The sequence below is a fragment of the Pinus tabuliformis genome, chromosome J (assembly GCF_031772625.1).
Source record: "Pinus tabuliformis cultivar Carrire ecotype Pingquan chromosome J, CPIR1, whole genome shotgun sequence".
Taxonomy (NCBI): Eukaryota; Viridiplantae; Streptophyta; class Pinopsida; order Pinales; family Pinaceae; genus Pinus; species Pinus tabuliformis.
This window is the reverse complement of record NC_142295.1, coordinates 1266889797-1266914960: the sequence shown is the minus strand read 5'-3', so window position 1 is coordinate 1266914960 and position 25164 is coordinate 1266889797. Positions and strand designations below refer to the sequence as shown.

General features: G+C 38.2%; 2 protein-coding genes across 2 annotated transcripts in view; both read left to right on the top strand.

Moving 5' to 3' along the window:
- Positions 1 to 25164, top strand: part of LOC149231868 (uncharacterized) — a 194990-nt gene that overhangs the window by 36120 nt on the left and 133706 nt on the right. The window contains exons 3-4 of the mRNA XM_089379294.1: positions 21674 to 21791; positions 22144 to 22286. Of these exons, the coding sequence (XP_089235420.1) occupies positions 21674 to 21791; positions 22144 to 22286 (261 nt within the window). The remainder of the gene's footprint in view (positions 1 to 21673; positions 21792 to 22143; positions 22287 to 25164) is intronic.
- LOC149231869 (uncharacterized) lies at positions 20317 to 20748 on the top strand. The gene is made up of 2 exons (XM_089376892.1): positions 20317 to 20462; positions 20565 to 20748. Exons 1-2 carry the CDS (start codon positions 20335 to 20337, stop codon positions 20746 to 20748), a joined length of 312 nt encoding a protein of 103 aa, XP_089233018.1. The 5' UTR covers positions 20317 to 20334.

Genomic DNA, 25164 nt, shown 5'->3' with positions numbered 1-25164 from the left:
CAACCTGCAAAGATCTAGATTAAGATGATTTAACAAAGCTTTTCTTAATGTTCAATTGACTTTTACATATATTATCAAAAGCTGCTCTACGAGTTTCATCCAACTCCACAATCTGATCAATTCTATTTTGAACAACATCTTTATTAGTAGAAAAATGCTGAAGGAGTTGATAAGCTGGCAATTTCAGGTGCACAGGTAAGGTTACATCCAAGCCATAAACTAATTCAAAAGGACTTTTACCAGTAGCTTTCTTTTTAGTAATCCTATCTGCCCATAAAGCATACTTGATTTTGCTATCCCAAGATCGCTTATTATCTCCTACTATCTTCTTGATAATGGTTATGAGATTTTTATTACTTGATTCAGCAAGTCCATTACCCTGAGGATAGTAATTTGATGAATGAGATAAAACAATGCCATACTTGAAACAAAAAGATGAAAATTCTGAAGAACTAAAAGCCTTGGCATTATCAGTAGTGATCTTAGCAGGGACACCAAATCTAGTAATGATATTATTTTCAATGAAATCCATAATGACCTTTTCAGTGGCATTCTTAGCAGGGATGGCTTCAACCCATTTAGTGAAATAATCGGTAGCAGTCAAAATCCATGAGTAGCCATTGCTAGAATTTTCATGAAACTTCCCAATGAAGTCCAGACCCCAATGCTGAAAAGGTGCCTCCACAACCACAGGTTGTAAGGGTAGGGCAACAAGCTTCTGTTTCCCAGTGAATAGTTGGCAGGCTTGACAACTTCTAACAAACTTATGCACATCAGAAAAAATCGAAGGCCAATAATAACCAGCTCTCAGAATTTTGTGGGCAGTAGTTCTAGCAGCATAATGACCACCACAAAACCCCGAATGAAACTCAGAAACTAACTTCTTGGACTCAATTTCGTCAACACACCTAAGTACTATGCCCTCAGGATTTCTCCATCCAAGGCCATCCTTCATGAGGCAATACTTAGTGGCTTTTAATCTAAGAGCCCTTCTCTTATGAGCGACTAAATGGTTAGGACATGTAAGATTTAACAAGTAATAAATAATGTCCTTGTACCACTCATGCTCTCCTAATCTTTGCAGCTTAGGTGAAGATGAATCGTTAAGACAAATCAAACCAAGAGCTTTTTCATTACCTTCAGTCATCATTTGAGCCAAGCCTTGGCCTTTGACTAACTTGGTGGGTCTAATCTCTAAATCATATTCTTGTATTTTAGTAACCCACCTAGCACGAGTCCCTAAGCAATCAGTTTGAGTTAATATATCTTTAACTGCAGAATGTGGGACAAAAGCAATGATTTTGGAATAACCCACATAAGTCTTGAAATGCTTAAGAGATTTGACTAAGGCATAGGCTTGCTTTTCCATGGTATTGTATTTTAATTCAGAATTTTGAAGTGCTCTACTCATGAAAGCAATAGGCTGCTCGTGACCATCCTTATTTTTCTACAATAAGACACCAGCAATGGTATCTTCAGAAGCGAAAGAGAAAATCATGAAATCCTTAGAGTAATTAGGGCTAACTAAAATAAGGGCTTTTGCAATAGCACATTTGATTTCCTGAAAAGCCTTTTTGCCATCTTCTTTCCAAACAAATTTTACATCTTTTTTCAGAAGACTTTGAATAGGCTTAGCTACTTCCACGTAATTTGGAATAAATCTTCTAAGAAAATTTGTTTTTCCAAGAAAACACTGAAGGGATTTAAGATTATGGGGGAGAGGGATCTTTTGGATTGCCTCAACTGTTTCAGAATCAATCTTGATTCCATCTTTAGAAATGATGTGACCAAGTAATTTCCCTTCAATTACTCCAAAAACAGACTTAGCTGGGCTTAAGGAAATCCCATACTCTTTACATTTATCAAAAACTTATCTAAGATGACTTATATGACTAATACCATCTTTAGAAAAACAGTAAGATCATCCTGATAAATTTCGATAAACTTCCCAATTAAACCTTTGAAGGCATAATCCATAGCCCTTTGAAATGTAGCCCCAACATTGGTTAATCCAAACGGCATTCTAATATATTCGAAAGTACCCCATGGTGTGGTGAATGTAGTTTTGTGACGATCCTCCTTCTTAACCCATACCTGATTATATCCAGAAAAACCATCTAGCAATGACATCATTCCAGAACCAGTTACTCTTTGCAACATAGTCTCCATGTTCGGCAAAGGGTAATTATCTTTCGTACATGCTAGATTAAAGTTTCGAAAATCGTCACAAAGTCTTATTGTACCATTATTTTTCCTAACAATCACCAAGTTGGAACACCATGTTGAATGCCTCGTTTGAGCAATAATTTCTGCTGCAAGCATCTTTGAAAGTTCCTTTTGAACCAAAGGGGCTAACTTAGGATTTATCTGCCTAAGCTTTTGACAAAAGAGTTTAGCATTTTCATCTTTCAAAGGGATAGTGTGCTCCATGACATCTTCACTATAACTTTTTAATTCATCATAAGAAAATGCTAAAACATCCCGATATTCACGAAGTAAATTGGTTAACTTTCTTCTTTCTTCAACATTAGTACCCTTGCCAATTTTAACAATCTTTGGATCCCTAGAAGTACCAATGTTTAGCTCGATGTGTTCGCCTGGATCCATTTTATTTTCCTCTTTCATCTTTGTGGCATCATGCCGATCAAAGTGTTGTTTTAAAGAAACCACATTCCTAGGAGTAGGATTTATGATATCTTTATGATCACCAGATCCAAACTCCTTAGAATCTATCCGAAAATTTTCAAACTCATCCAAATTATCAAGAAAACGAATCACTTGTTTCTCGTCATCAAAGACTTGCCAATGCTCCGAGTTATCTGGAACAGAAGGCCTAAATATAACTTCCATTTTTATCTTATCCTTAATCAGCCCATCAGATAACAACAAAGTAGAAGCAGCTACAACAAGCTCATCTGCCGAACTATTTTGCTCTCTTGGGATAGCCTCAAAGTCAAGGGCATCAAAGTATTCCATAGTATCCCATACAACATTTCGATAATTCTTTAACCTTTGATTTTTACATGTAAATTTATTTTTAATCTGCATGATAATTAAGTCAGAATCCCCCTTGATGCTAAGCAACTTAACTCTTAAAGCCTTTGCCAACTCAAGACCCAACAACAAAGCTTCATATTCAGCAACGTTGTTGGTTGCTTCAAATTTCAACTGATAGGCAAACTTGAAAATATGACGAAGGGATGATTTTAATACTACTCCTGCACCTTTACCGAGCCTAGACGATGCACCATCAAAATACATGTACCAAACTTTATCCTTGAGATCCCCAATCTTTTTATCAACCTTATCATCGGGAAGAACTATGGAATTAGATAGGATAGCATAATTCCCAATGTCAGATTGTTCTTTAATTATCTCATTATGAGGTCTCTTAGGATCTTCAACATGGAATCTTCTCTCAGGCTCTCTATTTAATCTCACAAAACCATCACCTCTAGGAGAAGGAATCATAGCATATGACTAATTCATTTGAATACTTCCTCCTAGATCAGAGGCCCATTTTCTAGATAAAAGCATACCCCAAGCATCAAGCACATCAACAACAACAATGTCCATAACGATCATAATGTTAGGGTAAATTGATAAATGAACCTGTAAATCCTTGATCAGATTGTGAACTTCAATCTTCTTAGAATCCGTGGCACATATATTGTAGTAAGGCCTAGAAACTCTTAAATTAAGCTGTTCCATGACCCTCTTGGTCATGACACAAGTTGACGCACCAGAATCCAGCATGCAATTATTCAATTTATATCCATTAACCATCAAAGTAATCAAGAAAGGCTGATGATCCTTGTTATTTGAATTTAAACTTTGCAAATATATAGGAGCATCCTGATAATCAACCTCTGGTGCCTTCTATTGAGAAACATTCACTTGAGGAGCTTCAATAGCTTTTAGTAACGTAGCCCTTTGGGAAGGAATCTTCTCAATCTCGACAGCAGGAACCTAGATTTTTGCATTATTAAACCAACTTCCCAAATCGACATCTAATCCAGAGTTTGAACCTGGGTTAAAAATTCGAGGGGAAATTTGATTCCCTCTTTGATCTTTATCTCTTTTTTGATAAGTTAAACCCTTATCTTTAGCAATTTCCATGATTTGCTCTGGAGAAGGCTTTTCACCATATAATTTAACCATCATATCATCTTTTTCTCAAAATTATTTATACTAAAAGCTGATGTGGGAGGCATAACATCTTGACAGTTTTCCTTAACTTCCATCCAGTCTTTCATAGACAAAGAAAACTCTTTACCCACTACATTTATTTGATTACCTGCCGCAAACATTCCATTATCAAAAATCCTTCTAACTATGGGGCAAGTAGCCTACTCATGAAAAGCATCACAAGCCCGACAATAAGGCAGGGCATCATCGACCAAATTAGTATGTTCAAGCGGATTAGATGGTCTCTGCTCACTAGATTGACCTTTCTTCTGCCAATTGTTATTTCGATTATTATTATTATTTCTACGCTGGAAATTTTTCATTTGAGCTCTTTCCATTTGGACCAACCTATTTTGCAAAGTAGTTATTTCCTTAGCATGGTTAGAGGTTAATTTCGTTTGGTTAATCTCCATGCTTTCAATTTTTTGCAGTAATTTTTGAACAAGGTCGTTATTAGATTCTTGAACCTCTTTTCCTTTAGGTTCTTTCAATTTCATTGAAGCCCTATCAAAACCTGGGATTTTAGACTTCCCAAATGCTGCCTTATCTTTTTCAAGCTCTACCGCTAAAGCTTGACAATCCCTATAATCAGGAAGCTTAGCACGTCTTAACTCATAAGAGGGCTCAGGGCTAAAGGCATCAATATAAAAGTCCCAAAGAGATTTATCAGTAGGTTTATAATCTTGAGGTAATTCCTTAATAATATCATTGAACCTCTTGTTAAATTCTTCTGCGGTCTCATTTTCTCTCTTTTTAATGATACTGATAGCTTTTACGAGATGCCTTCCTTCTCTCTTATCTCCATACTTTTCCTTAAAGGCATTAACAATCGATTGCAAAGAATCAAATGAATTTTGAGGCTTTTCCGTAAACCAATCTAAAGCATCCCCCTCCAAGGTAAGAACAAAAAGGGTCATTTTTACATATTCATGATTAAAATCAGTAGCCCTTGCATACTTACCCAGCCATGAACCAAAAGATTTTAGATGAGAGTTAGCACTAATTGCATTATTGGCTTGAAAGATAGGCAATTGATCCATCCCATGCTCTGGAATATCATTGGGATAACCTTGAATGTTAGCAAAGTTACAAGGGGCGAATGTGTCCTTGATGTCGTGCTTGATCAGGTTAGTAAAAAGCAAACGGATATCAGAGAGGGCGTTTTGTCCGAGATTAACAAGAAGGGTACAAGAAGAGAGTTTGTGTAATCGTACTCTGGGAGCCCTTTTAGGATTAGGAGCAAGATTAACCAAACTGCTTGGATGTCTTCTGGTATACACTCTTGCAGAGGATAGAGGAAGTGGAGTCGCCACACGGACAAAAAGTCTAACTCAGAATAACCCAAAAGCAAGGGGTCAAGGACAAGGAACTTATCCTAGGAAGAGACGAAAGGATGAGAAGAAAGAAATGAGATGAATGTCTAAGAAACCAAGGACAGAAAAAACTCTATCCTCGGCAACGGTGCCAAAAATGTTGTTGCACAGAATGTCTAGGCACCGCGACAACGCTTAGATCGGGGGCTGTCACCCTGATCCCCAATCTCTCTGTGTAAGCCTTCTCCCTACAACAGGCTAAGGGGGGTAGACCGTATGGAAAAATGGAATGAAGAAGAACTAGTTGGGAACCAACCAGTTCGGGTGACACAGTGAAGCGATAAAGTACTTGATTAAGATTCAACAAGACCTAGGATTTGATTAGATTTTAAACGATTAATACCAGTGCCTTATGGAGTCAACGATCTTGCTAGGGAAATGAAGACCAAGTAATCGATTAGCGACAACTGCTTAGATGAATGACTATCTTATATGAAATGCATACTCTAAAATTAATGTGAAATGTAGGGATCTTGGTTGATTTTAGTTAAATGCCTACTTAGATTGTGAATCCTTCAATCCTTTCCGTGTTGAGCTTGATTTCGTAGTAATTGGTAGAGAGAAGATTAGGGGAAGCACACTAAGGTGTGATTAACGATACCTCTCCTGAACTTCTAACATACCCGGCGCCTCCGGCGCTGCAGAGAGCTATGGCTCTGACGACTGCAAGGTCACCATTTTAAGCAATGTTCCACCAAGGTTCCAGGACGAGGGGGCGAGGGAGCGAGGATACGCGGGAGCGGCCTATGCAAAAGCTCCCCACAAATTTTTAGGAAATGTGGGGGAGCGTCAGGTTCTTAAAAACTTATAAATATAAAATATAATTTATTAATTGAGTCCACTATGACAGTTGGGTTTGAATTGAAAAGCTGCAAAGCATGATCATTGATATGAATATCCTTATCTAATATCATATAAATTTAAAATTCTAATTTATAATCATACATCATACATTAAAAAGTTATAAACAATTAAAAAAAATTAAAATTTACAAATGTCAAAAATAGTTTCAATTTTTTTTTTTTAAGACGCAGTCAAGACTCAAGACTCAAAACTTAAAAAAGAAATTTAAAAAAATGAAAAAAATTGAATTTTTCATGTTGATGCCTTCAGTGTGGAGGAATTGGTCAAGTGGTAAAGGCACTGTTAGCCACTGGGTTGTCATGAAGTAATAAAAAAACATTTTTCGGAAATCTCAAATCAGTGCTATGGCTGTTCTCATCTTGATCTTGTACATGAAGTAAGGGTTTCCTGTTCGGGTATTTTAATTTAATATTTATTCTGAGACTGAAACAGAGGCAGAGGCTTTACTGTTATGATCAAATGGAAGAGGGGCTGCTGCGATACATTCAAGTAGTGTCTTTGGTCCTGAGGAATAAACCTATGGTGCCATCTGTAGTCTCAACAACAAGGTCAGTAGAATCTAAGGGAAAGAAGACTTCATCATAAGTCCTTTTCTATTTGTCAGCTCGTTGTGGTTAGATAAGGGTCTAACTTGATGTTTGGGAGACGTGTAGCTGCTTTGCTATCTTTGTAGAGTCTAGACTCTAGACTGATCAGAATGAATTGTTCAAGTCATTTTACACCCAGTGAAGACTACAGGGAAATGGTAATTTTGGCACCATTTGCATATCAATCTATGGGCTGATCTCAAAGACTACCTCATCTCCAAAACAGTAGCTGAGGGTGTGCTTGGATAGCTGTAAGCCTAAGTTTTATTGAAGTGTTGGAGCAACCCTTGCACGGGTGTGGCAAAAACACTGCAGTATCCAATTTGAGAGAAGAGTTCCTGTTGGAACACTCAAGGAAGAAATCAAATACAATAAATTAAAAAAAAAAAATAAAAAAATGAAAAAAAAAAGAAATGCAGCCACACAGATTTCAGAATTACAAAAAAAAAATTTAAAAATGAAAAATTTTACTAACAGTTCTAACTTCTGGTACTTATCTGCAGCAGTCAGCGTTCAGGGAATCAGGCAGGGCCACAACAATCAACTTGCAAGTGACATGGGGTGCTGCTCGACAAGGAGAGGTGCTGCTTGCGACAGAACTGGGAGAGGTGCTACTCGACGGGGAGAGGTGTTGGTTGCTGCTCACTGGAGGACTACTCGTAGGACATGGACTGCTCGCTGCTCACTAGAGGACTGCTCGATGGAGGAGTCAGGACGTGGAGCTGCTCGTAGGATGCTACTCGACGGAGGACGGGAGGAGTTCTGATGAGCGAACACAAATGCCAAATGGTGTGAGGTGTGTGTGAGGTTTACAGTTTAAAACATAAAACATACAATATTAAAACCCTACGTTTTAACAAATAATTAAATTAAATTTTCGTTTTAAGCCATTTTTTTTTAAATCGGGCCTGTCGTCCCCCCTCGTCCCCCCACGACCCCCCTCGTCCCCCTTTTCAGAAACGTTTCCTCAGGATAGGGAAACGACCCCCTGGCACGTCCCCTTGCGTACCCTGATTTTTGGGGGCATGGGGAAACGTCCCTTCTCCTCCCCAAGTCCCTGGAGCGTGGGGGAGCTAGGAAACTAGACCCCTAGGGGGGGGACGAGTCCCCGTGGAACACTGGTTTTAAGTACTATTAAAACAAGCTTCTCAAGAAAAGACGGATGGAGATCTATCTATCTATCGACCAAGCTTATGCTTGAAAGTAAATTTTATCTATGCAAAGCTAACCTATATGCAATTGCACTGGAAGATGAGAAGAAGTTAGATTCGAGGATGGGAAACACTTGCGTTGCTAAAGCCTTCAATTACCCAAATGAGATGTTTGCTTTATTAGATGAAGACTTAAATGATAAACTCTTGAAGATATTACAATTAAAACACCAGCTTATTTTAAATCTTCTTGATACCTATGTTGCAGGAAACGTGGGGTAGGAGGGCGTTTCCGTACGGAAACGAGTACGAAACGCTGAAACGCGTTTGGTATGGCCGTGAAATGCGTTTCAGGCCGTACTGCCACGTTTCACGAAACTGAAACGTGGCCAGTACGGCCTGAAACGCGTTTCAGGGCCGTATGACCCACGTTTCAGCATTTACTTGTGTTTTTCTTATTTTTTTTTATTTTTTATTTGTTTTCTAATCTATTCTTACGTTAGCCTAGTGACTTCTAGTTGCTTCCAGATGCCTGTCTAAAGTTATAAAAGTGAACTTTTGCCCTAGTGTTGATATGCAGTTCATGGTAATGTTAAATTCTTAAAGTAAAAGTGATATTCTCCTTTTTTTTTCATTTTCATCCTTTTACTTAAATTTTTAACATTACCATGAAATGACTCAGGATGTTTGAGAGTGGTTTCGCCCTCATTGGATTTCATATGGAGAAAGTAGAATTTTAGATCTCACTCAAAATCCAGCAGACTTATCTGTTTTTCAGGATTTCAAGATTGGGGGGATTGCAATGTTTCCATTGGATTTTATCATGTACTAGGGTATGGAACTTGTATTTAATCGAGAGAACAAAGCTCTTTATGCAGGGGAGACTCCCAATAATCAAGAGAACGTAGGGTACTAGGGTATGAAACTTGTATTTAATCAAGAGCAGTAAGGTCATTCGACTATGTAGGAGGAGACTCCCAATCAAGCACGAGACAAAAAATTAGAAATTTCTCGTGGCTGATTTTGGATATTTCTATTTTCATTATGTGATTATTCATGAGTAAATGTGATGTAAATTTAGATACTTATAGTTTATGCATTGACAATTGACAATTTTATCATAATGTAATAAATTAGAATGTATCATATATGCTTTATGATTGCACATATTTCTTAAATGTTAAATGTCCTTATATATATATATATATATATATATATATATATATGCGTTTCCCCGTTTCCAAAATTTGGGGAGGTCGAGTTTCGTATCGCTTCCCGTTTCGGAAACTCGTACCCGTTTCCCCGTTTCGTGCAACCTTGCTTGATACAATTTAGCTCAAAGAGAACAAAAAACAACTTTGCAATTTGATATCAATGTCAACAGATTTTCACAAATATTCAGCTTAGGAAACAGAGATATGCAATCTATTATAGTTCCAAGACAAGATTCTTTAAAAATCACTTGAAAACATTTGCAAAACATCTAGCATGTAATGAGCATTAAATAATCTAAGCAATGACGATATATAGATGCAAGATATTCAACATATGCACAATGTCTCAGCAATTAAATTTTTAGAGAGTCAAATACTTTAAACAACCACGAAATTTAAATGCTAACAGATTTAGATCCTAAAATTTAAAGATTTATGCTTAGTGACCCAAATCTAGGAAATTAACCACCTTCTTATAGTTAAACTTAGGATGTAAAAAATTTAAGCACATTTAACTAAGGAAAAATTTGATACCACACAAGTTTTTCTTTTAGATCTTAGCCTTAGCAAGTTAGCACAAAAAAGACACTAAGAAGAAATTTTAAATTGACAACTTAATTATTCCTTAGATGAATTTCTCGATATGTTAAGCAAAACTAAATGTGACTGAAATAAATCGAAAAAGATTTAATAATTTTTAAAATTTTTTAATGGGCCAGAGGCCACATAAAAAATTTAAAACCTTTAAATGTGAAATTTATTTCAATTTAAAACTTTAGGATATCTCAAAGTCACATTAAAAATGAAAATGAAGCCCCTTCTTTTTTATTTTTCAGGTTTTTAGGGTTTTGGAGTCTTATAATTTTTTAGATTTAGAAATTTTTTATTTTTATGATTTTTGAATACAAATAAAGTTGTAAAGTGAGATCAAATCAAATAAAAAATAAAAAAAAATAAAAACCAAAATTGATTTTTTATTTTTTTTAAAGTTTTTAATGAACTAACCTTAAAATGAAATCGAAAATCTTGAAAAGAAAGAACTAATTCATAAAACCTGATCGTAAACAAATGAAATATAATAAAAAAAATCGAATACGCTTTTGTGTTTGCTGTTGTGTGCAGGTCAGGCTGACGGAAAGAGTTGGACGACGGCCAGGGATGAGAAAACGTGGAATGAGAAGAGGGCTGGCTGGAGCCGCAAGGGGAGCTCAGGTAGCAGAAAAATGGAGTGCGATGGCAAAAGGACAATGATGACAAGGAGTTGCTGAGCAAGGGTTTGAGGAAGAGGGGCGCGCAGAGATAGGAGGAGCAACGCAGATATAGTAGCGAGAAAGTGTTAGCAAGCTGCAGGCTTTGCATGCAGGGAAAGGAGCTGCGGGCTTACTATGGCAGCGTGGAGAGCGGATGAACACAGTTGTATTTTGCAGGAATGCATGTATCTATGGGCAGCGGATTGATGGAAAAGAGCTGCAGGTTGAATGAGTGGTTGCGGCAAGGAACAAAAATGGAGTTGCATACAAGTTTGAAAAGGTAGCTATGGCAGTGGGGTCACACGATAACACAGGTTTGTGAGGGCTTTAATAACTGTGGATTTAAGATGGGCAACGATGGAATGGGTTTCAAATTTTAATTGGAGCTGAGGGGAGCTGGAGCAACCACAGACAAACCTTCCCAGAAATTTCAAAAAAAAAAAATTGGAGCACAAAAACAAACCCTAGGCAGCAGACAGAAGAAAATGGTAGCCAAATAACCCAACAAAATTTTCATAAATCTCTGATTTAGATGCCATACTTCTGCTTGAGATTCACCAGTCAAACCCCTTCAAAATTTTTAAATTTTTTTCCAGATTCAATAAAAATTTAAGAAACCCTTGGACTGCAAAATAATGCCCCTGCATAAGCTGGTTTTGAGGCCAGATCTTACCCTCCAGGGCCTAGATCTGGCTTCAAAATCGAACTTCATCTTCAGATCTGCAACCTGTACCTAAGAACACACACCCAGAACCCGGATATACAAAAATAAATGAAACCCCAGAAACCCTAGTCAGAAAAGTTTTTTATTTTACAGATCTATGCATAGAAAAAGCAGATCTATCAGATCTAGCAAGTGTGAGTCCAACTCCGCTCCTAGATCTGATAATCTAAGGCTCTTAAAAGCCAGATTTATCAATTTAGCACAGAAAAGTTTTGAAATTTTAAATTGAAACGGAGGTGCTTCGCCCAGAACCCTTCATGCATTAACAATAAAATTTCTTATGATAAACCCGGGATCCAATCAAGTTGGGCTCTTCAGCAAATACTAATTGGGAGTTCGTTGGTTCAACTGAAAACTTCCCCGAACACCTGATGATCTAAAAATCAAGAATTTCCTGCACAACTCAATTCAACCATTAACGTGGAGTGAGAAAACGATAATAAAATTCAGATTTAATAGAGATACCTACTATTATATTCAAAACTTAAATTACCATTTAAACCCCAGTGATTGAGCAAGATACCTGTGCTCAAATCACTCTTCATAAAGCTATCATCAATGGCTAAAAAGAAATCTATGCATGAAAATAACACATCTTACAACATTTCCACGAAGAGTAACACCATCAGAAATTAACCCCAAAGTCTTTCTTTATTGCTCATAAAAAGATTACAAGAGAGCTTTCACTTAGCACATGACTCCCAGATCGAATGATCTCAACTGACAACTGACCTCCTATTTAAGGATAAATCTTCCAATGGCTAGTTCGAGTGATCCTTGTCAAAGTGATCTCAACTGTTGATGATGATCAAAATTTCTTTTAATTATTGAGGAAATTTCGAAATTTTCAATTAAATGCATTTTAATTAATTCAAAAATTAAAATTTTGAATTAATTTCCTAAAATTTTTGACTTTGACTTAACCCTAGGGACCAAAGGTCTAAAATTTAGCAAAATAATCAATTTACCTTAGTCCCTGGGTCTTTTAAAATTTGAATTTTAAGGACCCACTAATTTTGCCTTTGGAAAATTTAAATTTACTTAGGACCTATAATTAATTAAATTTCTGGCTTAGGATTTTAATTAATTTTGGCCAGAAAATTTAATTAATTAACCTATGAGGGGATAAATTATTTTTCCAACCCTCAAGACACTTCATATCATTATTTTCATATCTTCTACATCACAAGGGGGAAAACCCATCTGAAATAGACCCTCATAGACTACCCATTTCTGCGACACAAATATAATCCAACAGACTAAGCAATTTGTAATAAAATAACTTAACCAAATAGTTAGGATTATTTCCAAAGCACTTTTACACAAACTCGATCTATAACATTAGGACTCGCCTAAGATCCTGGTGACAAAATTCATTCCGGCTTTGGGGTAAGGCCGAAGGAAAACTCTGCCAACCATCCAAGAATGGATCGGTGAGATAAAAAACCTCCCGGAATGTAGATCATTATCAGAAAAATAGGTTTACCTAGGCAATTACATACATGACACATATCTGCTGAGACTATTTACATCACATACATGCAGAATGGGTTTACATTATAACATGACAACCAAGTTGATGATGATAGCTGGATGATGCGGACACATCGATCAGGTGCTATCCCTTTTGCAAAAAAAGGGGGTGTACTGCTATGGGTCGTTGACACGTAGTGGTCAACAGAGTGTTGATAGCAGAGCAGGTGGCTTTGTAGTAGAGTCAGTTGCAGCGCAGATTCTTCAGTGACAGTGCAGATGCTAGTAGCAGCTAGAGACTTGGGAGATAGATGCATCATACTAAACACAAATGATTCAGTATTTTGGATGCTTTTCAGTTGCAGTAGTTGCAGCTGCAGCAACAACAGATGAGAGGGAGTTGCAGTGCAAATGCAGAATTGGTAGCAGTATAGCAGTGTTAGCAGCAACACAGATGTAGCATTAGAGTTGCGTAGTGGTTGATGGACAGTATGGCCAGACATCAACAACGTGACAGGAGGTGATATAGAGACGGTGTGTTTTGGTAGGATGTGCAACACTAGAGAGAACACAGTCCTCGCTAAGAGGGAGTGTTAGTTTCTATAGCATCGGATGTGTTCTAGCCACGAAATTTGGTGGAGAGGCTAGAATACATGAGATCTCCAAAACCCATAAATCATTTCCGGAAATTCCACCTAGAGATGACTTAATTAGATTATTAGCCTATTTTTTAATGTTTCCTAAGTATAAACTTAGGAAAAATGGTTAATTAATCAGAATTAATTAAGTCAAGCTGCGAATTATCTAGAAAGTCACACGGATCGACTTCAAAATGATCCTAGCCATTGATTAAGATTTAATCTTAGTCGTTGGAAACTCAACAGAGGATTATAAGAAGTCGATGGACACTTGGAGAAGAGACACCAATGGTTCGATTTCCTTGGCAGATCGATTTCCAGAGAGCAGCAACAGTTGTTGTAGAGCCAAATATCGAAGCAGAGATTGTGAGGGGCAGAGACAGTGATTCGAAGGAAGTTTTCCAGATCTGGAGAGGCAGCAGTAAGGGATCGAGTTATGCCCAGTGAGGAAGCGAAAAGGACTGCACAGTTGCTTCAAAGAAGAAATTCGATTTCGCTGGAGAGAAATTCGTTTTCAGTTCAAGAGGTTGGGCAGAGGGTCTAGAGTGTCGGAGAAGCGATTTCCTCAGCAGAGACAGGCATAACGACTTCATCAGAGGAAGTTCAGAGACTAGACGTCATAGGGTCTAGCAGAGCAGTGTAGAGGGTCTAGGAGGATGAGTTTTTGAGGAGAAGTTGTGTCGAGATTGCTTGTGGAAGAAGGGTAATTACCTCAGATAATTTTGCCCTTGTTGTTTGGATTGCCAGTTGGGCATCCATAGATTGTACTAAGAATTTCACTGTTGCATAATAATAAAAACCCTCACTACTGCAATGGTTTTCCCACATTGGGTTTTTCCGGGAACAGTTGTCCAAAAATAACGGTGTCAATTTTATTCTGTGTGTGTGGTAGTATTTTCTCAGTTTCCATCGCTATTATTTCCGTAGTATTTTATTTGTGAAGGGTGTAGTGTGATTTATTTGATATTTGTCGTAGCAAATAAATTGTTAAAATAATTAAAAGTTAGAAAATAATTTCCAGTTGTTGTAATAGGCTTCCGGTTTTGGAATTTTCACACTCCCCTTCAGGTGGAAGAGTTGTCACAAGTATGGCCACTTCGCTCGTGACTGCAAGAAGAATAACTCTGAAAATTTTGAAGACTCTGTTCCTCTGAACAATGGTCAATGAAAATCTCAAAAAAGGCCCTCCTCCAAAGGCAAAGGTGGTGCCAAGAGAAACAAACCCTTGGGTTAGAATGTGGCCTCTACTTCTACCAATCCCTTTGACATCCTGTCATAGGAAGGGGTTGTGCAAGAGGTTCCGGTGTCTGGCAATGTTGTGGCAATGCCAATGGAAGAAGTGGAAGAGGAAGAAGACAGGGAGATTCATGCGGCTGAGTTGGCCTTGATTGCAAGCCTGCCTCAATCCAATGAGAAGTCTAGAAGGAGGTGGAAAAAAGTCCACAATCCCTGGAACAAGTGAAAGAAAGTTTTGTTAAAGTCCTCACAAGGAGTGCCAAAAAGAGATTAAATTAGAATAGCAACTCATCCAGGTAGGTAATAGAGAACCATAAGAGAAAAGGTTGCGATACCAGCAAAGATGTTAAAGAAGTTGAGGCAGAGCAAAACATAAAGATGGGAAATCATTCTCAGATAATGGAAATCCTGAAGAACGTGAGTAACAAGGAGCAAGCATTGACTAGGTTAGGAGGTGGTAATTCTAAGGCCTCCAAGTTATGATGAAAGTTGTCACATGGAATATAAGGGGACTAGGAAATCCTATTAAATCCCAGGCTGTGAAAGACCTCATAAGGTCAGAAAAACCTCAAGTTCTTTTCCTTCAAGAAACGAAGTTAAAAGAGGAAGAAATGTCAGTTTTAGCCAAAACATTTTGGAGTTCTAGTTCTTTGGTTGCGTAGAGCTCGATTGGAGCCTCCAGAGGTCTTAACACCTTCTTGATTAACTCTATGTTCTCATTAAAACTAAGCCTTAAATCTAGGTTCTAGATTGTTGTCAAATTAGAAGATAAGAATAATGGAGAGGTGATGTTGTTCATCAATATATATGCTCTGGTTAGTTGTGGTGATAAAGAGGAATTTTGGGTCTTGTTAATCAGGTTGAAGGAGGACCAGTGGCACAATGATTCAACTTCAACACAGTTCTTTTCTACTCAGAGAAGCGGGGAGGTTCAAATGTTAGAGATCCATTCCAGGAGCATATGGAGGATCTCCTTAGTGAATGAGTTCTCATGGACATTGTTCCAAAGAAGGGAAAGTTCACTTGGACCAATAGAAGAGTGGGGGGCGAGCATATAGCGGCTAGACTTGACAGGTTTTTAATCCATAAAATTGGTTGGTCAGGGGTATAGAAAGATTCTCGTCAATTCTAGCAAGAGGAGAATCCGATCACAAACCAATGGATATCATCATCGACCCTCCGGAGGACTTGGGTCCTATCCCTTTTCGCTTCAATCTTGGGTGGATTCTCAAGGGTGAAAGATTTAGTTATCCAAGTCTTGTCCCTACCGGTAAGGGGCTCCTCTACCTTAGTATGGGAATCTAGAGTCTAGAGTGAAGAATGTCAAGAAGGCCTTGCGATCTTGGGCTGAATCAAATTTTATATCCCCAGACCAAGAAAAAAGGACCTCCTTAAACATCTTGCTTCCCATCATGCTCTAATGTAAGTTGAAGAGGTGACCAAGGATCTTATTGAGGAAGAAAAAAGGCTAAGCAAACAAATCTCAATCCTCAGCAGGCAAGAGGAAGAGTATTGGCGCCGCAAGTCTAGAAGTCTATGGTTGAATGCTTTAGATAGGAATACGACCTTCTTCCACAAGCAGGCAAAGGCAAGGGAGTTAAGGAATTGTGTTAAGAAAATAATTCCGGAAGATAAGCCAAAGTTGACTACCTTCGAGGAGATAAAGTAGGAGGCACATCATTTCTACAAGAGATTATATACGGAAGACAAAGAAAATGATCCAGGTGAGGTCCATTCCTTTATTTCCGCCCTTCCTCCAATTGTTTCAGAGTTAGATAATTCCTAGTTAACAAGGGCGATTGTTGAAGGGGAAGTATTCAGGGCTATGTGGTCTCTTGACCCTGACAAAGCCCCTGGCCCGACGGCTTTCCCATTTGTTTTTTTAGAATATTCTGGGCAACTATCAAGAAATATCTGTTAAGAATGTTGAACTCTTCCAGATTGGAAGGGAGACTAGGAGGCAATGCAATTCTTCTTTTCTAGCTCTAATTCCCAAAGAAGCAAAGCCAATTTCCTTCTCCAGATTCAGGCCAATCTCTCTATGCAACTCAGCTTATAAAATTCTCACAAAAATAATAGCCAACAGGCTTATAAATATTCTCCCAGGAATTAATTGTGGAAAATCAAGGAGGTTTCATGAGGCATAGACAAATCATTGACACTGTTATTTTGGTTCAAGAAGCTATCCACTCTAGCAAACAGTGTGGAGAACCTGGCATGGTAATAAAGTTGGATGTGGAAAATGCTTTTGATAGAGTGCACCATTCCTTTTTATTCTTTGTAATGAAGAAACTGGGATTTGGTGAGGATTTTATCAAATGGATCGAAGCATGCATTGGATGCCCTTGGATTGTGCCAAAACTTGTGTATTGTTATTGATGTGATGTTTATGCTCTGAATAATTTGAATGTATAAGGAAGATTAACTAACCAATTGTAAAAGTGAGAAACACTGATTCACCCCCCTCATAGTATTTCCAATAGAAGTTTGAACTGAAAACATGCTAAAATAACACAGGATGTATTGTTTCCCTGCAATGCTAATCTCAGAATAATCGCCGAAACTCTTATATTGCCACTATGGAATAAGGTAGGGCTGGAATAAAACTTTGCAACAAGGTATCTGTATGTCTAAGGTATTCAAAAACCATCGATGCTGCGTGATGAACTTTATAAGGTTGAGTCCATCCTATATAATGTTCATGAACTGTTGATGTTGAATGGTGAACTCTGTAATGCTGAGCTCACCTAGAATAATATCCCTGAACATATGTTAGAACATCACGCTCAGATTCATGGAGGCAAGTGTGGTGTTAAAAGGCTCCTTAAGACAATGCATTAGGCATACCATAGCTGACCTTTTGATAGTTGATGATGAATGGGACATTCTATTGTTTTTATAGGATCCTAGTTGTTTTTGGTTACTTATGGACATAAATGTAAGCTGTTTTTACTGGAGATCAACTCTCAACTGAAGAAAATAAGGTAAATCAAATGACAAGTACTAGGCACTAAAATTTCCCTTCCATGGAGTTGATAAACACTTTCATGTTATTTTGGCAGTCCAAACTTGAGATAGTTTTGAGCCTTTGTTCTGTCTTTTATGGTATTATATAGCAAACAACTTGATTGTTTATGTGATAAATTGGAAATTGTTCAGAATTAACGCAGTGCAAGCCTCAAGGACCAGTGTTGCATTAATCGGGAAAAAATCACGATTAAATCGTTTAATAGCGATTTTTTCAAAATAACGATTAAATCAGGCGATATAATCGGAATTTTTTTTTTTAGCTGATTTTTTCGATAAAAGTCGCAGGCCTGTCGGGCAGCGCGTGTTTAAAGGGAAAAAACACGATTTTTTTTGGTCATTTGGACAATAGAAGGCGCGCTAGGGTTAGGAGACTTGGAGACTTGGAGATTTTGGAGCTAAATCAACTAACTGGAGGACAAAATCGAAGAGTGAGCTAAGGAGGAGACACATTATCTCCATAAAACTGGTATGGGCACCAACGTTTTGTGTTTTCATTGTTTTGTAACTTTGTTTTTGTTTTTTTCTATGTTTTTGGTTGGGTTTGGAATGGGGTTTTTGACATTTGTCCAATGTAATTTTTTTTTAGTTTTTTTGGTTGGGTTTGGAATGGGGTTTTTGACATTTGTCCAATGTATTTTTTTTTTAGTTTTTTTGGTTGGGTTTGGAATGGGGTTTCTTAAATTGTATGTAATTTTTTTTTAGTTTTTGTACAATGTAAATAGTAAAATACTAAATTGTAAGTTTGTAACTTGTAAATACTAAATTGTAATCCTTATTTTCCCATAGGTTCACCGAACCACCATTCAAGTTTTCAACTTCAAAGTTCAAAATCAAACATGCCAAGGAAATTGGACCTTTTCTGGGAATTTGGTGAACTTGATGCTCTGAATGATAGAATGAACTTGTCTTGCAAGTTGTGTGGGCACTATATGTCCGGGGGGGTGTACAGATTGAAGTATCACCTTGCACGATTTGATGTAGGGCTTTGTACAGAGACAAATCTTGAACTCATTCGAAGAGCCATGAAAGCATTGGAAACTTTAGACCACAATAGAGAGGCCAAAGCAGAAATGAAAAGGCAACTAAAAAAGTCAGCTGAACAAGGAAGTGGCAGTGGTTCTACTACAGCATCAACCAACCCGGTAGTTGCCTCATCATTTTTTGTTCCTTGAACCACACCTGGTTCACAGCCATCTATCAGTTCAATGCTAAAAAAAAACTGAGAAAGAACAAGCTAACAAGTTGCTGGCAAAATTTCTCCTTTGGAGTGATATTCCTTTCAACATTGTAAGGAATAATCCATTTTTCCAGCCTGCTGGTGATGCTATTGCAACTGTTGGCCCACGGTACAAAATCCCTTCTTATCATGACATGAGAGGCTGGATTCTTCAAAATGAAAAGCTTGATTGCACCAAAAGATTGGAGGATTTTAGGGGATCATGGGCACAAACAAGATGCACTGTGATGTCAAATGGTTGGACTGACCAAAAGGGGAGAACCCTTATAAACTTCTTGGTTAGTTGTCCCAAGGGGACTATGTTTATCAAATCTGTTGACGCATCTGCACAAATCAAAGATGCAAGAACTTTATGTGATTTGTTGGATGTGTTTATTTTGCAGGTGGGTGCAGAAAATATTGTCTAAGTCATAACGGACAATGCTGCAAATTATGTTGCTGCTGGCAGGATGCTTATGGACAGTCATCCTACTTTATTTTGGACACCTTGTGCTGCACACTGTATTGATTTGATGTTGGAGGACATAGGGAAAATTCCCTTTGTCAAAGATATTGTTGAGTCATCCAAAAGCATTACAAAATTTATATATAATCATACATCTGTGCTTAGCTTGATGAGAAGATTCACCAACAACAAAGAGTTGGTGCGCCCCGCCATTACACGGTTTGCCACTAGTTTCATATCTCTTCAATCCCTCTTGAATTCTATGTGGGATGTGAAGAGAATGTTTCTTTCAGAGGAGTGGCGTGCTTTGCCAATGAGCTGCAAACCAGAGGGAGAGGCCATATGCAGACTAGTTTCATACCAGGAAGACTTCTGGGCGGGAGTGCAGGAGGTGTGCGCCGTTACTAAACCTTTGGTAAAGGTTCTTCGATTAGTTGATGGTGAGAAGCCCGCAACGTGCTATTTGTATGAGGCCATGGACAGGGCCAAAGAATCCATTCGGGCCTACTATGATGATAAGGGAGATGAGGGGTTTCAGAGACAACTCCTCCTCTGGGGAGTGATTGATGAATGATGCAACGACACACTCCATCGTCCCATTCATGCTACTGGGATTTTCCTGAACCCTGCATTTTCTTACGCATATGGGTTCGTATTTGATGCTGAGATCATGGATGGATTCTTAACCTGTGTCCAGAGGATGGTGCGATCTCCAACAGAACGTACAAAAATCTCTAAAGAAATTGAGACATATAGGATGGCAGGTGGCACATTTGGCTTTGACATGGCTGTGACTGATAGGATGATTAAAATGCCAGGTATTTTTTAGTTTGTTTCAAATTTCATTGTCTCTTCAAATTCCATTTTTTTCTTATGTTTATTTAAAATTTTATTTGTAATTTTGTTGTAGATGCATGGTGGAGAATGTATGGTGCCAGGGTACCCCTTCTGCAAAAGCTTGCCATTCGAATCCTCAGCCAAACATGTAGCTCCTCAGGATGTGAGCGCAACTGGAGTGTATTTGAAAAAATACACAACAAGAAGCGCAACAGGTTAACACTTAAAAATTTAAAATATTGCAAATTTCCAAATAAATTTTTGAATTCATTAAACAATATTTTTTTTTTAATTATTATTTCATGATCTTTGTACAGGTTGGAGTCCCAGCGACTTAATGACATGGTCTACGTCTACTACAATCTTCGATTGTGGGTGAGGCAACTTGAGAGGACACCTGATATGGAGGCCATCTCATTGGATGAGACTGACACCACTGCTGCATGGAGGGTTGAGGCCGAGAGGCCTCTCATGGAGTCTGCTGATGATTGGTTAGTGTAGGATGTAGTGGAGGGGGGGAGGAGGAGGAGGAGGAGTTGGAGCAACAGGAGGAGGAGGTGACACCACTTGCCCGGGCTACCCCTGCTACTAGTAGAGGACATGGTCTACCTCCTATCGCTTCTACTTCTAGTTCTTTAGCTTCTAGAGTATAGCAGACTCCACTGCCAACTCCACCAGCACCAGCACCAACATCTACATCTAGAGGGAAAGGGAAAGCTATGGCATTTCCTCGCAAGAGGGGCAGAGGAAATCAATAGTATTAGACTTTAGTTATTTTGTTCATTTCGTTGTATATGACATTATGACTCATGAGATACATGATTATATTTTTTGTTGATATTTTGAGGCTGAGTTGGGACTCAGGAGTCAGGACTTACTATTCAGGACATGATTCACTGTTATGTGTGATTTTAGCACTAGAAATGATATTAAACATCTTATATATTAGTTCTTTTATCATATTTATGTGTCAATGTATTTATTTTATGTTGTAGATGGTTTGGATATTAAAAAAATTGAATATTTTTGTACCAAACGATTTTTTCCCGATTATTACGATTTTTTCCCCGCGCCGAATTAATCCCGATAACGATTAGTGCAACATTGGTAAGGACAGTCCAGGCTTGAGATAGGCAGGGACCTTCACTGTGTCTTTTATGGTAGCAAGAAACTTGATTGTTACTGTGATGAATTGGAAATTGTTCAGATTTGATGCAGTGTGTGAAGGGAAGTCATATGGGTTCAAGTTGAGATTATTGTTATATTATGTATGAAAATTTTGAGATTGAATTTGAGTCGATTTTGCATTAAGCATTTTCTTTTCAGAAATTGTTGAAGGAATATCTCTGTTAATTAAAATCTGAAAGAGGAAACATGTGAAAGTCATTTCTATCTTCAAATTACCCCTCTGCCTTTTGTCTTACAGATGCCCAGTCTGCACTAGGAAGTACTCTCTTGCCCCCCCTCAAGCTGGATTGGTGTCTCGTATAGTGAAATTTATCAGCAATTATTCATGTGAATTGGCAGGTGCCTTTTGTGTTTTGGTAAGTATTTTTCACATTTCAGTATTGGGGATAAGAATTTCTTTTGGATATTTTGTAGCAGCTTGGGCCAAGTTCTCTGTTTCGAGAGTTCTATAATTGCTGGATATGCTACTCAAGTAACTTTCTTACAAGTCAAAGTCATTTGCATGTTTCATATTTCAGTATTGGGGAATACGATTTTTTTTTTGGGATATTTTGTAGCAGCTTGAGCCAAGTTCTCTGTTTCTTAGAGTTCTATAATTGCTGGATATGCTACTCAAGTAACTTTCTTACTAGTCAAGGTCATTTGTATGTTTCTTCTGTCATTACATTAAGAGGACTGCTGAACATGTTTGTCATTTTCCCTTCCCAGAGTGCTTGCTACTTTGCTTTCATGGGTCTCAATTTGCAGACCATACTGGATGAACTTGAAAACGGCATCGCCTTGGCTCGAGAAATACTACCATGTAGCTTTAATATCAACATGGAGGAGAAGTGTTTATCAGGGACTTGCAGGTGATTTTTTTTGGAATAGAACTTATGGATGATTTTCTTTTTATTCTCAACTATTGCCACTATATATATATATATATCTATTAAATTTTTACTTTTCTTAGAATAATTTTTTTATTATCTAAAAGTCACCAAACTGGTGTAAGCACTACATTTCTCACAACCAAGGTGTCTCAGTTTACGCTGTAAACCATAAAGATCACTAAAACCTAACTTACTAATACTATTCTAGCAATTACTAAACCTGAATAAATTATATCTGTCTGAAAACTTCCATCAACATCCAGGTTTGGACTTTCATACATTTTTATACAAATATAACAGATGTACATGATTCAAGGAAAAAGTTAACCTTTTCATTTTTCTGACTAGAGATCATAGGTTGGCTTGTTAATATGTTATCTCTTTTTCCTTTCTCCTTTTAACTTTTGTCTATTCCTTGTCATCTGATTCAGTCTCCAGTTGATCTGATTGAATATTCAGGATTTCGTACAGTATTTAAACCTTCCATTTTCATTTTAGATATGTAAACAGCCTGCACATCATCCCTTCAGGAGTGCGAGGGTGCATCCTGTTTAAGAGAGCTAACTGATGAAACAATTTCAAACCAGGAATACCACCCAAATTAGCACCCTTATGAAAGTCCCAACTTATGGTGCCACAGGGGTAAGCACACTTGGGAAATGTGCCACTGTCACCTGAGCACAATTTTCGCTTCACTTTAGGCCAGCTCCTTGAAGCCATTCTGGGTATCACAATCTATGGAAACAAACCTGTAAAGTATATCATTGCAATGCATAATATGTTTCGCTTTAACAAATTCACACCACAATGTATACAATTAAATAGACCAATGCCAAATGATAAAATGGCTTAAGAATATTCAATGATAAGTTAGGGCATAAATGATCTTAATATAATGAGGGTTAGGAGTTAGTTAATAAGTGCTAAATCTGAAATGATAATATGCTACAGCTGAAATACAGATCAGCACCTAAGTTTCACCCAATAATCACAAAAAAAATACCTTTTAGCAGTGTTGCACATATTGCGTTAATATCAGAATTATTGCGATATTATCGCTGAAACTCAGCTTGCCAATAATATCGCTGGTAGAGATTGTGATAATTTGGGAATTATCGACCTATCTCTGTCACACCTCCCAGCTGTATGACATCCCTGGGCAGCCTCTGATTCAGGTTACTTCCCCCCCCACCTCCTGCCATCTTTTCTCCGACAAAGATATCAGAGAAGCAATATGGACAATGAATAGCAGCAGGGCAGCAGACGAAGAAGGTTTCCAGAGAGAGTTCTTCAAGCATGGACTTCGCCCCCTAGTAGGATATCTGGTGGACCTTTTCAACCAGGTGGTTCGAGATGGATTTCTGGACAGTTGGTCACACCACATTATCTACCCGATCCACAAGTCAGGGCCCACTTCCGACCCCAACAGCTACAGGACAATCATGGTTGGGCACACATTTTCCAAGTTATATGCCACAGCACTCCACAGGAAACTCTCCCACTTCCTTGAGCAGAGACAACTCAGGGCCAAGGGCCAAGTAGGATTCCGCCCAGGCCACCAGACGATCGACCACATCCTTACTCTCCGTGCGGTAATCGAGGAGGCCAGGCATCGATCTTCTAAAGTGTACTGCTGTTTTGTAGACTTCCGGAAAGCTTTTGACTCAGTCCCGAGGGAAGATCTTTTTCAAAGGCTAAGCGAGATTGGCATTTCCTCTACTCTCCTAAATGCTATCATGCGCCTATATGAGGCCGTCCTTGGTCATCTCCGCACAGTCGGAGGAATGTCGGATTTTATTCGAAGCACCATTGGAGTCAAGCAAGGATGCCCCCTTTCTCCTACTCTGTTCGGGATCTATATCGATGAACTTGAGTCCTTTCTCCGGGAGCATACTCAGGATACGGATGGATGTCTTCTTAACCAGGTCCTAATTTCCATCCTTCTCTTCGTAGACGATATTATCCTCATTGCCTCCTCCCATGAAGGCCTTCAGAGATAGCTGGATGCACTCACAGCCTTTTGTGACCGGAGGCATCTCACTGTAAACTTGGGCAAAACCAAAGTGATTATCTTCAATGGAGTCAAGAAAACCTTTGATTTCCATTTCCTATTTAAAGGAGAAGAGATCGAGATTGTCAGCGCCTATACATATTTGGGAGTTCAGTTTTCAGGACCTCGATTCAGCTTGTGGCCAGCCCTTCAGCCTCGGATCAACAAAGGGTATGGCTCCCTAGCCCTTTTGGAGAGACAGTGTTTCCGGCACCATTTCCAGGACATCTTGTCCAAAATGTGCATCATGGATACTTTGATTCGGCCCATAGTGCTTTATGGTGATGATGATGAGAATGAGATTAACTCAAACACATTACAGAAAAACACATAAATCACACATATAAAAACCAGAGACACAATATTGACGGAAAAAGGCTGAAGCCTCATGTATTCTCTCTCTCATTCTTACATCAAAATAATTGAAATAGTGTTACAAATAAATAGATGAGAGATATTGGTCTCAAGATAGTGCGTGCTATCTTGGACATCTTTGGTTGAGATAATTTCTCCTTTGGTTGAGATAATTTCTCACCAAACACACCAATATAGGAGTTACCTAAACTAACTCCTATCTTAGAGGAACAACCCAAGAGTTAGGCACAAATTCCTAACTTGGAATATTTAATTAATCAATTTATGTTTGGATTTATTATTGTTTTATGAGAGAGTCTAACATTCCCCCCCTCAATGATAAATCCAAAAACGAGAACCATCTTCCAAGTTCTCATGTTGATCCTCAAAAACATTGCCTGAAAAAACCGCCAAAACTGGATGCTGGAAAAAACTCAAATCTGAAGAGAACAT